A 16,573-nucleotide genomic window follows, 5' to 3' on the forward strand; every position below is an offset into this window, starting at 1 on the left:
CGTCCACAGCTGCTTAGGGACTTCTGGTTGCTTACAGATTTAATTGCATCGTGTTCTTCTGAATACTTTAAGTGAAAATGGGGAATTTACTGATTGCCCAACTTTACTGTGCTGCTTTGAGCTGGGAGAGGTAGGTACCAATCTCTAGTTGACTCCTGATGGTGGTTCTGAGTTCCTGAGGCTTCTTTATTTTTAGACAAAGGGATGCTCTGTAATACTTCAGTACAAGGGATGATTTACTTGTTTCCTTCCACTTCTTATCCTTAAACAGCTGTTCTTACTTCTGGCTATATACTTGAATTTGATGCTTTAAATAAGAGATTCTTGTATAAAAGAAGCAGTTGCCTAGGCTCTTGAGGGTAAAAAAAAAAAAAAAAAAAAAAGACATCAACATCAAGTAGCCTGCCCCTTCATGCTGATTACTAGATGTAGGGTGGAAACCAGGAAAGGCTAAAAAGCCAGTTCAGAAAAATGAAGTATGCAACAAATTTTCACTTAGCTGCAAATACTAATCACAGAATAGTATGAGTTGATCTGAAGTTAGATGATATGAATACTGTGTGAGGGAAATAACAACGGTAGCATAACGTAAATCACAGAAGACAAACCTTTTATCTTGAAGCTCAGAAAGAATCTTTAACATAAATGTGGATTTTTAGCCAGCCTGCTGGGGGTTGCTTAATTTGCTTCTCACTCTCCAGAGAGATGAGATACCACTGCTAGTCCATTATTAGCCTGTGGTTACCTAAGTGTACCTGATCTTTATCTGCGATCAGTCTTAGCTGTAGAGGTGAGAAGCGTATGGCTTTTCTTGCATGTGCCCATTTTCTGCCTGTGCCCATTGCATCTGTTCTTTCCATCCTTTCAGCCCCGCTCAGCCTGCTGCTCTGGCACTCACAGTGCCCTGAGACTGTGAGAAAGTTGCCAAAGCTGGCAGCCTTGTTCCTCCAACAGTACTGCATCCCCAGCCACCTCCTGTCCTCAGGCAGGCATGGATTTGATGCTCTGTGTGGTGTCTGCCATGCCTAGGGCCTTGCGCCATGGTTGGGATCCTGGGTTTGGCAAAAATTATACAGTATTTGTTTGCAAAGTCATGGTTAAAACACTTAGGTCCTGGCAGTGAATGTGAGGGGTCGTGGTGATCAAACACACACGCCTGCTACTGGGCTGTGAGACCCTGCACAGGGCCTGCTCTCCCTGAGCAGCTGCTGTCAGAGATTGCTGACGTTCTCCTTGTGGAGAAGCTGCAGTGTGCTGTCTTCTGGTCACCAGAGCTGCCCCTCTGTCATGTCTAATAGCCCCATGTCCACAGCAGTGCTGAGCAGATGTCAGAAAACAACCCTGTGCTGCTGCTCTTCCTGGGCCATTCTTTATCCTGTGGTTGGGTATGGAGCTGCGTTTTGGTTTTGAAGATAATTGGTGTGTGTGTGCTGCTCATAGCGCTCTGGGTTGAAAGCCCAATAAAACAATCTGTGGCTTCAGCGAAGACAAATATGCACAGTGTTTTTTTCACTCTTCAGCACATTTATTTGAATCCTGTAGCAGTAAATAATAGGCATGTGTTCAGAATATATATATCCTTAGCATTTTATATACATACGTTATTGCATTCATTAAAATATAATTTTTAAAAAAGCTTTTTTTTTTCCCCAGTAATAAGCTTTTCATTGCTTAGTCAGTAAAATGGAAGAGTTATGATTTATGCTCCGCTGTCCTGACTGGATGCACTGAGAAATGGAAATAATGATGGGGCTGTGGCTCAAACATGGGATTTCACAGTAAGAAAGGCCTGGCTGTAGCTCAGGCTTTCTTTGTGACCTCCACTTTTAACCTCATAACTTCCACATTGTTGCCTGCACAATATGACTGCTCGTGCAAATGGACTGCTGGCTGTTTGTAAGCGGGTAAGACTTGCAAAAAATCCTCATTCATGGAAGCATCATTAATTGCAGTCCTTTGGAGGACAGAATATCTCCTTCTGCACTAATAAATTGTACAATGTGAATTTTTACTTCCAAAAAGTTTCCAAATTCATGCCCCCCTCCACCACCCCCCTCCTCACCCCCAAGGGAAAAAAAATTACCCCAACATGTTAAGTATGGTAATCTGAGCAAGGACCAATAGTTAACTTTAATTCTTTCTCTTTTCCCCTTTCACCCTTCCTAGGATGCAGGGGTTGTAATCCAGGATGAACGAATGCTACTATGATAAGCGCATGGACTTTTTTTATAACAGGACAAATACTGACACAGCAGATGAGTGGACAGGGCCAACGCTTATTGTTGTTCTGTGTTTTGGGACATTTTTCTGCCTCTTCATTTTCATTTCAAACTCATTGGTCATAGCAGCTGTGGTCAAGAACAAGAGGTTTCATTTTCCATTTTATTATCTGCTGGCCAATTTGGCAGCTGCAGACTTTTTTGCTGGAATTGCTTATGTCTTCTTGATGTTCAACACTGGCCCAGTGTCTAAGACATTAACTGTAAATCGCTGGTTTCTGCGCCAGGGTCTTCTGGATACCAGCCTTACAGCTTCCCTGGTGAATCTCCTCGTCATAGCTGTTGAGCGGCACATGTCAATCATGCGGATGAAGATCCACAGTAATCTCACAAAGAAGAGAGTCACTTTTTTAATTATATCTATTTGGGCCATTGCTATTTTTATGGGCGCTGTTCCTTCCCTGGGTTGGAACTGCCTCTGTGACATTACTGCCTGCTCTTCCCTGGCACCTATTTACAGCAGAAGTTACTTGGTGTTCTGGAGTGTCCTAAACCTCGTTGTTTTCTTCATTATGGTGGTGGTTTACATAAGAATCTACATGTATGTCCAGCGGAAAACTAATGTTTTATCATCGCACACTAGTGGATCCATTAGCCGCAGGAGAACCCCTGTGAAGCTTATGAAGACCGTCATGACTCTCTTAGGTAAGAGGCTACCAACCATATGGAGCAAGGCTGGCAATGCCAATCAGTGTTTATTAAAAAATAAAACTCCCTAAACTTGTAAGTGGTGAAGTCACTTAACCTTCTGTCTAGCTTAAACAGTGAAATCAATGTTGTACGAAACAGAAATGCAAAGCAGAGGGCCAGTTGGCAGCATGTGGAAGAGATGTGTCTCTGGTAAATGCTCACACAGCTTGTTAAAAATGCGAGCTGTCCCTCGTTTGTTGCAGGGGACTGGGAGGTTACAGAATGGCTGTAGAAGACTTATGAAGGTTCACTGCTACCTAGTAAAACTCTTTCAAAATAATGTTCTTTAATATGTGCACAAGGCCCTGAATCCTGTGGCTGTATGTGAGTAGCTTTGTCTGTACTTCTTCCTCTTGTCTGTTTCCTGAATTTACTGAACATTTACCTTCACTGGGGAAAAGAAGGATGCCTGGTGGATCTGTAACGTTTTCCTGTGGATCTGTATCGTTTTGCTTTGTAGGAGGAGAATTTGCCTCTGTTTTGTAAAGATTGCATACTGCAAAGTACTTTCAGATGGTGATATGGTACAGCCTTAGATCTTTAGATCAGAAAATGAGATGTGACCTAGATTTCACCCTAAGGAAACTTCGGTTATCTGAGCAGCTCAGATCACTTCAGTTAGTTGTGATGTAGCTGCTTATTAAATAGAGGCGCACAGAGTGGATGGTTGATCGCTGGAAGAAAGCACTAGCTGGTGAATTTTCAGGCGGTATGGGCAGTGAACATCTCCTAGTGGAGTAGTGAGCACCTGTAGGATAAAGTCCAAGGACCAGAACAAAGCCCTTCTCCAGATGTAGTTACTTACACTTGTTTCTTGAGGCAGCATGAATCTGTTCCTGTTCCTCCTTAGGCATTGAGAAAAGAAATAAACCCAACTTCAAGTTTCATGTTCTTCCTTTCAAATCATTTCTTTCTTTTGGTGGGGACAGGGGCCTTTGGGCTGATCTAAAGATTGGGTTTTTAGCCACCAGATTAAACTATAATTCAGGCAAAGCATTTGATGATAATACTTCCTGGATCAGGCAAATTTAACTTAGTCTGGGTGCTGCTTTGGAGGTTATAATTTTGTATTTTTCTTTTGCCAGTCAGAAATAAAATCAGAACGGTCTGCTTTCATAGAAGTCGAATGAGTGCATATGTCAATGGGTACAAGATGTACCCCAAACTCCCATGTCAGATGAATTGTCTCTTGGCTTGTTTCTTCTCATCAATTTTACAGATATTGACTCTGTGAGGCTTTTTGTAAATATTTATTTATAGGAATGAAAATTTATTTCATAGAACAGCTTGAAATGTGTATTCCTGGCCTAGTCATTCAAGCGCAATATGCAAAAAGCATTAGAAACTGGATTGTCATGTTTTATGGCCTTCTTGATTACCAAAGGAACCCCCAAGTGACCACACTGGTGCTTACAAACTGCTCTTACATCCACTTATGCAACAGCCTATAGCTATATGCAGCAAGTGGGCATGGGGTTTTCAGCTCAAGGCAGTTACTTTCAGTGGCTTATTCTTAACCATCTGAAGATGCTTTGCAGTAAATGGCCAGTATGGTCTCAACTAAAAGCTATTACAGGAAGCGCTGTTGCTGGAGGAAGCACGATGAGAACGAGAGTGCTTGTTAACTTGCTGTATTGATGTCATGGTAGGTTCATAGTGTTGGCATACTGAGAGACAGCTTTGATGTGGATTTTTAAGGCATGGTGCCACCAAAGCATCAGTAGTATGTCCAGGTACGCAGGAAGCCATTAATTTTTAAGTAGAGATGATGTAATCTACAAGAAAATCCATGTTTGAAACTAGTGGTAAATCCTCAAATTGACCTTGAGGCTCTCTGATTCCTGATGTCCCATAATCTGGTGTGAAGTCTCAGTGCTGTTCTTCTGATTCATGTTGCAGCCAGGCTGTACTTCATGTCACTCACTGAATTGTAGAGTCCCAGAAATGAAATTATTTTTAAAGCATGGCACTTTATCAGAGAGAGGAGCTCCTACAGGATAATAAAAAGTCTGCAAAGAAGATTGCCGAAGGGCTGAGACAAAGGTTTATATTTATGTTTAACCATGGGTCCCTCTCAAAGTTCTGTGGTAAAAATAGCAAAATCCTAGAAAGACTGCAAGTCTGAGCCATGGCTTGCTTTCATCAGTGCCACACTGTGAGTAGGGTGTGAATTGCTTGGTGACAGCGAAATGTGTTTTGGATGGAGTTGAACAGCCCTGTGAACTGCAGCACTGCCCCCTCCTCATTGTTGCCTGTGGAGTGGGTGCAGCCTCCCAGCAGGGGAAACTAAAGGGTTCTGTGTGCAGTCCTCTGGGTGCCAGAGAGGCCTGCAGATGTTATCCCACCATACTTTTGCCTTTGCAACCTTGATAGGGCTCCCACAATGTCTCCTGAGAGTTCGTGGACTAATCCTGCTTGTGAGGTCAGGGTTTTGTTTGCAGGAAAGATTTCTTTGTGGTTTTTGTTAAATGTGGTTGTGGGGTCCCTTTCCTGTCCTGCTGACCTCCATGAAAGCCGTGTTGGACCTTGCATGCTTTGGTAGAATTAAAAACTAATAATATTAAAAAAGGCAGGTGATCAGAATGCTTTCTGTGCGTATTCTGAGGAGGGTTTGTTACCAGTTTAATTTCTGCATGGAGGTGGTATGTTGACAACTTTGTCAGTGACCTTTGGTGGCCGGCAAAAGCATCCTTTCCAAATTCTTGCTGAGGCACTCATGTAGACACAGCCATGTCTGGGTGGTCTGGTTCCAGCGCTTGTTACAGTGGGTGGGATTTGCCCTTGAACTCCAGGGCCATAAATCAGTAGGATGTTTTCTCCTGCAGCCTGTAGGAGGGAGCTGGTGTCACAACTGCTTACTCAGCGTGGTGGAGCCAAATCAGCGTGCAGCATAGCGCGGAGGCTGGCCAGGGAGAGCGTGTGCTGTGGTCGCAGCTTGCCACTCCTGGTGCCAGTGGGTATTGGAGGAATGTCACTGATGTTGACCATTAACTCAAAACTAACACCATGAAATTGGTACTTAGCATCACAGACATCTTGCTACAAAAGAAAATGTAAAAAATGCATTTCCTGAAGGAGGTGGTCTCTCACCTTTCCATTCTGTGTAATTCTTCCTGGAATGCAGTAAATGCATCAGTTGGATTTATTCTGGACTCCTTACGAAGCTCTTTGTAAAAGAGGCATCATTTTGCAACAAGGTCTGTGGGGTGTTGTACCAGATATGTTTCGCAGCAGCCAGTGTCACATTGATTTGTTTTGTATCCTGTTAGGGCCTGGGGTAGGTGGGCACCATGACCCCTGAGCTTCTTAGCAGGGGTAAGTGTGTGTGCCCCTGAACCTGGGCCAGGCACACACAGCCAAGGGGATGCCCGTGGTGCTGCCCAGCTGGTGTCCTGCTGCTAACCAAGCTCTCCCGCCGGGCTGGGCATGGCTTGGACATGGGAAAATCAGCGGCCTCAAGAAAAGGAGCACAACCAAAACTGTTGAACAGATACCAAGACTCCCAGGAGAGCTTTATAGCATGTAGCTGCTGCCATCCTTATGTGTTTGATTATTTTTCAAGCCCCAAAAAGGGGTGCTATGCTCCTGTAAATGATTGGAATTTGCTCAGTACGTTGTTTGAAATGTGACTGCTGCACAGAGTTGTAATTTTCTATTTCAGTACGTCAGGCAGCAATTGTGGCTTGTGCTAAGTTAGCATTATCGTGCGCTGGGCTGCATTCTCCATGGGCTCCCAGGCGAGGACTGAGAGGCTGGTGGTGCCACGGGGGGCAGCTGGGGCCGGGAACCTCCCAAACCCGGGGCTGTGATCGAACACCCCAGTGTTGTCCTCCCACCAGCCTCGCTCACACTCAAGGAGATGAGAGCCCTGTGGCTCTAGGGCTAGTCCTTTGTCTTATTCCCCAAACCACTACTTTCCTACTTCCTCATCTTTTTGTTTTTTCTTTTTATTATGCACTTTGCTGCATTTCTTTGCCCTGGCTGCCACAGCCTTGTTTTATCTTCACTGCCTCATCTTTTTCTTTCTCTGTTCTCCTTTACAAGCGGTGGCAGTGATGGCCACACAGTGATGCCACAAGGGTGGACATCCTCCCCTCCAGCATATGAGATACATGAAAAGAGGACATCTTCTCTGTTCAAAGTGCTAGCTGTGTGCTCCAGAGATCCTGTTTATTTACCAGAGTGGACAAATTGTTGTGAGGACTTTTCCCGACTTGTGTTTGAGGTGATGCTGACAGCAGCTGGATTCTCATTCCCTGCCTGCTTCTGAGGGCTTTGTGCTCTGGGCCTGGCAGAGAAGCTGTAGCAGACGCCATTTTGCTACTGTCACTAGTATTTTGTCCTCTCTGGCTTTCTTAATTTTTGAGTAATTTTTTGATGAACAAACTAGTAAGATGTTTAAAAATCAACAAAGCCAGAAGTCTGTTTTTTTAATTTTTTTTTTTTCTCCTTTTCTCTGTCTCCTTTGTTTCCAGGTGCCTTTGTTGTCTGCTGGACTCCTGGACTGGTCGTCTTACTGGTTGATGGTCTAAACTGCACCTACTGTGGGGTTCAGAATGTGAAAAGGTGGTTTCTTCTTCTGGCCCTGATGAACTCCGTCATGAATCCTGTAATTTATTCGTACAAAGATGATGAGATGTGGAGCACCATGAAAAAGATGCTTTGCTGCTCGTCTGATGATAAGAGCCAAGAGAGACGCTCGTCACGGATTCCCTCCACTGTGCTTGGCAGGAGCACGGACACCACAGGGCAGTACATTGAAGATGGTATTATTCAAGGGACGATTTGTGGGAAAGGAGATCTTAATGATAAAGGAAACTCCTGAGTAATTCAAGGGCCTGAGCTGGCTAAGAAAAGGAGGGGGAAGGGAGAAGTTTTGTAAGAGAAGATTGACTAGCAAAACTGGTAAACAATATATCCACTTCATTCCAGAGCCTCAACTCCAGTGTTAATAAAAGTTCTTATAAGTAATTGCCTAATGGAAAAACACTTTGTAATGAAGAAAACTTTCTGTGCTTCTTTTTCTTTTAAGTGCCTGAAATTATCTTTTTTGTGAATGGAACAAGTATATCTGAGAGACTTTCTGTGTGTGGAAACAAAACGTAAACAGCATAGTGAGGTCCTCCAGTGAATGGCATTTGTGCTTTGAACAGTTTCTTGAGGAGGATTGTAGGCTTGGTTAGATGGGATTGTGGCCTCTTCGCTTTCCCTGTTTACAAGTTCATACTTCTCTTGTCCTTCTCCTTCTCTTGCTTTCAGGATAAGTAGTTTTATGGTTTATTAAAGCTGTGCCAGAAACTCAGCTGTGATGGGAAGACCAAATACCAATGTGTGTGTATAAAATTCAGCCATAAATCGTCAGGATCTGACATTACAAAGTGTACAAAAGCCATTATTACAGGCCGATGAGTGCTGCAAGGAGACACGTTGCACACTTTGCTGCTGTCACGTAGGCAGCTGTGGAGGGTGGACTAAGAGCAAGGCAGTGCTTATTAAGCCTGTTTCTTACTTTCCCAGATAATATCAAATGGGTGGCTCATCCTTCTTTGTGACTGCTGTGCCGCTGAGCAAAATGATGCCTGAAACCATGTTGTAAGATAGCAAACTTATAAGGGGTATTTAAATGTACATATGATATATACAGGCTCAATTAATTAATTTAAAATATAAATTAATTAAAGAAAAAAGCCTGAAAACAACTTAAACTCCTACAAGAATACAATATGAATTGATCATCTGACCTCGTCTGGACCACATTTAACCTCTGATTTGCAAGCAAGTCTTAAGGGAAGATGCTTGAAGAGGCTATGAAACAGCAAGTGATGAAGGACTTTCAGCATTGTGACTGATCATGTGCAGTGTGCGTGCGGTCGCAGCCATCCAAAAAATGAAGTTTAGACTTATGGACTATGCTCTAATGGAGGATCCAGCAATTTAAAGCTCCAGGGTAATGTTTTTAAATCATAAACTTTTAATTTAAAAATTTGAATGTGGATTTCTCAGTGGTCTAAGAACCTATCTCTTGATGTCTGATTTCAACAGCAGTGAGCTCCCTGCTCCCCCTTCCTAAATTCAACAGGAGTTACCTGTGTTGTCCTACAGAAAACTTGATCCCTGGTACTAAATCAGGCAATCACATGCAGAGACCATGTGGAATTGTTGGAGAACATCAAGAGCATATTGTACAAGGCCAGAAGATAATCTGTGGTTTGGTTTGGGCAAATTCTTTTGGCACAATTTGCTTGCAGATCATCTGGATCATGCTGGTTGAAGTAGAACCAGTGCATGGCTTAAAGGCCAAGTTGCAGTTTTATAGAAGTCACTGGGGGATTTGGGAGCTGGCCTTGGTTTACGAGCACAGTAAGCCCAGAGAGTTCCCCTGTAACACAAGTTAGGTAGCATGGGTATGGCCTAACATTTCACAGTAAATGCTGTATTTATGAGTAATGCTGGAAAGGTTTACACATGTGGTATTGTTGTTGGTTTTGGTTTTGGCCATTATAATGCAATGTTCTTGTGCAATTACTACTTCATTAGTCTGGTGTCTTGAAAATTACGTAAAGTTGTGCTTTGTAAAGCCAGTGACATTGCAAAGGCATATCATGCAAATGTTTGTGTCCCTAGAGCTACCTGCAGTGCACAGTTTGTGTTAACCAGGCCAAAACTCAGTATACAAAGCCAACGGAAAATAAAATGCTACTTCAAAATAAAATACTTGTTTTGTTTCCTGTTTGGGTGGTGACTGAATGTTACCTGGCACCACAGCCAGCAGTAAATGGCTGCTGCTGCTCATACTTGTTTCCATGGAGCCACCAGAGCTGAGACTGATTGAGCTGCAAGTAAAAATAAAGATGGGAAAGCCTTGTTTTATGTTATCACAGAGGGATTTTTGTTTTAATAAAATTGCTATGTTTATTGGCAACACTAGCCGGTGTAATACTTGGTTGGTCAGGGTCTTGAAGACAACTTCCATGAAGGCCTGGGACACCTGCAGCAGTGGAGAAAGCACTAGATTTCTCCTGCAGTCCTTGGGATTTGAACTGCAAAACAGTAATGTGTGGACAGTTTCTCCAGATAAGCAGGAAAAGGTGAATCCCGTAAAAAGGTAAAGGACAGCATTGCTTGTAGTATTCCTTCGACAGTAGATTCGCATTCTGGGTGAAGTCCTGAGAGGTATTAACAACTGTTCTGTAAGTGAAAGGATTTGAGGTCTGCACTTCTAGTCTTCGTGTCGTCTCATTTAAAAACAAAACCAAACAACCAAAATATGCCCCCATGCTTCTCCCTGTGTGTGTGTGTGGGGGGGGGGGGGGGGGAAGCTCTGTAAACTGGTGTTCTGTGAATAGCACTTCTTGCACTGTGCCATGGCCTCTGTTCTGGCATGATGCTTCCCTTGGAGAGCTATCAAACTGTCTAAACATCCAGCTACTCATATAAGGGAATTTCTTTTTAACTCTGTAAATATTTATCATAAGAGTTTGTCTCAAGGAAAACATTATTTGTACTTGAGTTATATTAAAAGAAGATGGAAAAGGCATGTTCTATGGGGTTTCCCTGTTTCCCTTTTCAGTAATAACCCTAAAAAAGGTATGAGTATCCTCTGACTTTGCATGTGTCTGCTCCTACTTACATATGGCAGTGTACTGATGTATGAGATGAAACATGTTTTTGGGGAGGGCTTTAGACTGAACACGCACAGGAACTCTAGGAGGTTAATTCCTAGGAGAGCGAGGAAGGCAAGTGTAGAGTTGGCACAACATTGCGTAGCTACAAGACTTTGTGTGTTCCTGGTGATGCTGGAGGCCTTTCTGTCTCTGGGAGACCCTTGAGAGCTGCTGTATTGTTTTAAGTAGTGAGCAGGTATTTTTAATTCAATGTGTTCACAGAAATTATTGAGAATCTTTGTGATGTCTCCTCCTGTACCTTTCCCAGCTGCTTGTCTCCCAGACCAAAGTTGCTCTTCCAGTTGGTTAATAGGTGTAGGAAGAAACATTCCGTGGCTTTTCTCAGGCTGAAGAGAGGCTGGGAGAGTCCTCCATGGTTAGCTCTCCCATGAAGTCTGCGTGGTCATGCTCGTTATAGATCGTTATAGAGATGCCTTTCAGAGAATAGCAATCAAAAGCTCAAGCAATGTGGCTTTATTTTACATGGTAGATCTTTTGAATCTTTCTGCATAAGCAGCTAGACTGGTCATCGTTTACTAACTGTGCGTGGGAGAGATGTTTCTCTGCCAGGATCTGCACTGTCACTTTGACCGAGGTGGGGTGGGTGATGGGGCTGTCTGGGAGAGCAGCCAGACTGCTGCAGCCTGCGTGGCACTGCTTCTGCGGCTCTTTTACCATGGCTGTTTTTTCTTTCTTTGTACTTCTGTGGTTAATTTTTTTTTGGTTGTTTTATTTATTTATTGTAGTAATCATTGTGAAATGGTGAAATACAACAGAATTTGTATGTATGGCAGTTTGTGCATGTATTTGTGAACTGCAATAACTACTGCAGCTCTGTGAAGTTATGCTGCCCTTCCCTGATCATATACATACTATAAATAGTTATACATAGCTTTTTTAAAAAACAAACAAACAAACAAACAAAAAAACTCTTCTGAGTAGCAGTTAAAAATGTGAGCAATGACACTACTATGATTCTTCCATGGTTTTAGTGAACAAAACCGTTTGCTAAAACGGCTAGGTTTAGGTTTTAGGTCTAAACTGCAGGTTAATGGAAGCTGGTGGGGAAGGGTCAGTTTAGGCTTGCGGTATTTTTTACACTTCTTCCCTAGAGTTCTGGCTATTTTGGCTGCTATCCTAGAGAGGATGCAGTGTGGGGTAAGGCCCTGGTCTAGCCCAAAGCAACTGCTGCTTGCAAGACTAGACCCCAAAAGTGGAAATACTGAAAAGAAGAAGGCAGGTAAATTTTGTTTGTTAGTATGTAAGTCTAAAGAATACTTATAACTTACATGAAAGAAGTAATTTCACTTTCCCCCTTGCACCCACTCCCCACTTATGCTGGTGCAGCCATTTGTGAGGCCAGATGGCGAAGTGCAGCAGGTAACCAATCCAGCTGAAAAATAACTCTGATGTATGCTGGTAGTAACTAGAGAAGAGTTTCTGCTTGCCATTACCTAGCAGCTGAATTATTTCATTGGCCTGTTATATAGTCACACAGATGACTTGTTTTCTGGAATTCTTTTTAAAACAATCCTCCTTGAATTCTGTGTTTTGCAGCGAATATGCATGCTTGTCAGGAGAAAGGGGGAGAAAATCCCTCATGAAATAAGGAATTAGGTCATGTTAGGCTTCCTAACCCCCTCCCCACCAAGGCCTTTCAGAAGATAAGGAATTTAAACACCTCTGTGCTTTGAGCCGTTCTTCAAAACACCCTGCTTAGCTTTCAAGTAGTAATTGGTCCCTGTGCTTCTTTTATGCTTCTTTTTATATGATGAGGGTGCTTTTTCACTGCAGCAGGCAGAAGCATCTGCTTTCTCCCAACCTATTTAGAAGTGCTGTTTTACAGCCTGTAAATATGGTAGTTTGGATCATCTTCTGTAAGTATCTAAGTGCGTTTTTCTGTGTATATTGAAATAAATTATTTTCAAACTAACCAGTGCTATGTTTACCAGATAGTTATGTTAGAATTTTATTTTATTTTATTTTATTTTATTTTATTTTATTTTATTTTATTTTATTTTATTTTATTTTATTTTATTTTATTTTATTTTATTTTATTTTATTTTATTTTATTTTATTTTATTTTATTTTATTTTATTTTTTTCTGAACTAGACTTCACGCATTTCTCTACTTGTGCACTTAGGGCTTTGATGTAAAACACTCTCAGGAAATCAACATGCACAATAACAAAAGCACAAATCACTTATTAATCGGTTTACACTAATGTCTGTCTTTTAATTTAAACAGTAGCTTCACTGAAACCATGGATACAGTCTAACTTCTCCAAAAAATACTCCCCTGCATATCTGTAGGCCAGGAGTAAGTCAGCCTACTTAACTTCCCTGACCTTTTTAGTTTTGCTCGCTTGCTCTGATATATATATATGAAAATAAGGAGGTGATGTTTCTGAGCAAAAGTGGATTGCTTAGTGTTTCGGACGGTGATGATCTGGGCATGTACTTTTCATTTAGGGAGGTCCTTTCACTTTTCTCCTAAACTTCCTGTGGAGGAGATGAGACTGTGGCTTGGAAGAGCTGGTGCTCTCACCAAGTATTGCATTTTGTACATGTAATGGTTAAGAATATGTATCTACTATCTTCACCCCAAATGTTCTTCACCCAAGATTCTCCTGCATATGCTAGACTCTCACAGTACTGCAGAGTTAATTTTATCTCCATCTTCCATTTGTGTTTACACAAACAAACACTTTGGTGTGTTGGCTTTAATTAGGTCTCTATTAGAAATACGTTATGTTACTAATGGATGTCAAAATGCAGGGAAGTAAAAAGGCTTGACCTCCAGAGATGGAAATATTATTAATGCTTAAATGATTCTATTCAAATTGTGGTTAACGCATCAGTTGTTATGAATGTCAGTGTGTTTGTGCAGTGTACTTTGTGATACTGGACTGTGATTTTTCCCACAGGTATAAATGAGTTAATTTAATTAGAAATGCAAGGGTTTGTGCCTGTAGGGATAAAGGGCCCATAGACTGTGAATTCATAACTGCTCACACATGTGCTTAGCTGTAATTTTTGCACAGTTGTGTTGCTTCCAGGAGACCTTTCATGTGAAAGGAGCCAAGCATGTGTCAGCATTTGTGAGATCAAGACGTTTAATGTCTGGTTTGGGCTGTAAGTTTCTGCTATATGACAAACGTTCCCATTGCATTGTTACCAACAGGCGCAGCAGTAGAAGGCTGGATTGGCCCGTGCACTAATCCCACCCTCAGACACAACTGTTGACTTTAAGGAGGAAATATTTGGGCCCATAAAGCAGAAACTTGCAATGTTGGATTATGTCCAAAATTTGACCTACACTGTTTTGTCCCATTTTCTCCTGTATAATCTCTTTGCACAGTCTATGTAATTTTTTGTGTTCTGCTTTGTTCTTCAAAGCACAGATTAAACCACGCTTTTCTCTAAACAGATAAATTCCAGCAGTACTAGATCCTAAAGCAACCCTCCAATTTCACAGACCAGAGAGCCACAAGAAGAAATAGATATGGTTGAGCAGACATTTTCATCGTGTTTTTTTTTTTTGCAAGGTCAGAATACTGACAATAACAACAAAAAAGTAATGTTTGCGTACATTAGTTAGATGCTGGAGAACAATAAATACTTTGGCTAAACAAAAGTAGACCCCAGGCATATGATTGATTTCTACAATTAACACATTGGGAGTCTTAGGCTGTCAACCAGGGAGTTATCTGGAGAGGAGAACTGAAGAAATCTTTTTTCTGATCAACTTCTCTGAACCGCACTGTGACTGCAGTATGTATGCAGCCCCTCTTGGGCATGAGAACCCAGCGTGGGGCACAACATGCTGAGCCCTTGCCCTGGCGAAGCTCCCACCCACATCCATGGGCTCACAGGACCTCTGCTGAGTCCCAGGAATGGGGCAAAGCCTGGGGCCGGAGCTATGGTAGCTGGGCCCTGCAGGAGCTCCGACCAAAGGCTTTCTTGCAAGTGTTTGGTTATATACGTGAATTCTGAAAGCTCTGTGTCCAGCAGGAGAGATTTGAGTGAGCCAGTGATCACACCTTTGTTGACATGAGGGAACTGTAGGGACTGCAGCCAGTCACAGGAGATTCCCAGTACACAGGGCTACTCATCTTATTAACTAAACCTGATGCTATTGACTTTTCTTTGGGTTCTGCTGCTAAGCTGTTCAGCTGACAGTTGTAGTTTCCAGCTCTTTTTCTCTGAATGGGAGTGGAGTGGGCCAGCCCATGATGCTGGTGGGATTTCACAGCCTTGGGTGCCATGTCCAGGGGCAGCAGGACCAGGGCATTCAGTGCCCATGTACCAGGGTTGTAAGCAGGGCAAAAGAAGTCATGAATATTTATGTTAACAGATGGCCATCTATCTTAGTGACATCTACAGTTGTCTTCTTCACTGAGTTATCAAAGCACTTTATAACTCTGTCAATAACTGTCAGACAAGAATTAATTCCAGGTCCACTTCTTTTTATGTAGGAGGGAGGCTGGAGGTTCATCTTCCCTGGTATTCAGGTATGGTATTTAGGCTGGCATCCTCTTTGGTTCAAGCTCAAAGGAATAGTAAGACATGACATATCAATATCACAAGGGATTTAACCCAAACGACAGGCTGGGGGTTGCCAGACAGAAGTGTCTGATGGATGAGAACTCAATTCTCTGTCCCCTTTGCTCTTGCCCCCTGTCCGTTTGTGGCGACAGCAGTGCGAGCTTCAGGCTCGAGGCAGAGAGCTTTCAGGGAGCAAAGACGAATATTGATTAGAAGAGGTGCAGGGGTTGAGGTAACAATTGGATTTGGTATGAGCAGTTCTTACTTCCCTGCAGCATTCACACTGAATATTTTGACTTGCTACAATAATTTCCTGAGGGCTGATATCCACTGATGTGATACAAATGGTAGGAGCAGGCTCCATCAGGAACTGCCCTGAAGGGCTGTTGATTCACTTAATCCTACAATGAAGACTGAAGGAGTTATTATGTCAAAAGGCAAACTGGGTGCAAATATTTACATCGACATGCCAAAGATGACACACCCAGCCCAGCAGATTGGGTTTTTGCTAATGCTTTATTTGATCCCTATATTTGGCTGGGAGACAAGCAATGCTTTTGTGATGTGCTACTTTTATGAACAATAAACAAAAAACATTCTCTGTGAGGAGCTGGCACTGCTGTGTTTTGCACCTCTTTCTGTGCACCTGCCTTCTGCATAGGTTAAAGAGGGAGACATCGCTGTGAAAGTAAGGATCTTGGGGTTCCTCAGATGTGGCAGTGGTTGGGGCTGCCTGTGCACCAAATGCAGCTGGAAGCTTCTTACATTTCTTTATTTTTTTATTTTATTTTATTTTTTATTATTATTTTTTGGAAGGGAGGAGCAGAGCCGGGCAGGCAGCCTCGCTGACAGAGTCCTGGTGGTACCGCTCAGCCAGGGCACAGCAACAGCTTGCACCCCTGCTGGGGGTTCCTCAGGTTCTCCATCTCCATCCTCTCTGGAGAGCTCACTGGCACTTATATGTCTTCCAGGTATGAGGTTTAAAAGTTGTCCCAGTAGTTTTTAAGGACCGTTTTTGACATTGTCAAAGTTGAAGCAACTGGAGCTTTCTTTGATCCAGGAGCTGCAGTTGACTCAGCTCTGCTTTGCCCAGTTTTATTTAAAGCCCATGACTACCACTTCTGAAATGTTATTTGTGAATGCTATAGCATTACATTATCTGCTTTTCCATCTGTTAAATGCCATGCTTCCAGCAGCAAAAATACTACTGCCTGACAGTAGCAGCTGCGAAAGGTCTTATTTAGCAGTCTTCTTCAAAGAATAGTAAAACCCGATTGTCAGTAAAGATAAGCCAAGTTTTGTTACAATAGAGCTTTCTTGGGATGTGATTTTAGGAATGTTGCTATTTATAGCAGCTCTGGATTGTTGCTGATGCATGCTAGGGAGGCTGTA

General features: G+C 42.5%; 1 protein-coding gene across 1 annotated transcript; it reads left to right on the forward strand.

Annotated features, from left to right (window-relative positions):
- Window positions 1-1,768: 1,768 nt before the first annotated feature.
- Window positions 1,769-7,794, forward strand: LPAR3 (lysophosphatidic acid receptor 3; the record flags this gene model as incomplete). The annotated part of the gene is made up of 3 exons (XM_082766591.1): window positions 1,769-1,904; window positions 2,167-2,924; window positions 7,445-7,794. Exons 2-3 carry the CDS (start codon window positions 2,189-2,191, stop codon window positions 7,792-7,794), a joined length of 1,086 nt encoding a protein of 361 aa, XP_082622717.1. The 5' UTR covers window positions 1,769-1,904; window positions 2,167-2,188.
- Window positions 7,795-16,573: the final 8,779 nt, after the last annotated feature.

This window comes from Aythya marila (genome assembly GCF_965140915.1).
Source record: "Aythya marila genome assembly, chromosome: 8".
Lineage (NCBI taxonomy): Eukaryota > Metazoa > Chordata > Aves > Anseriformes > Anatidae > Aythya > Aythya marila.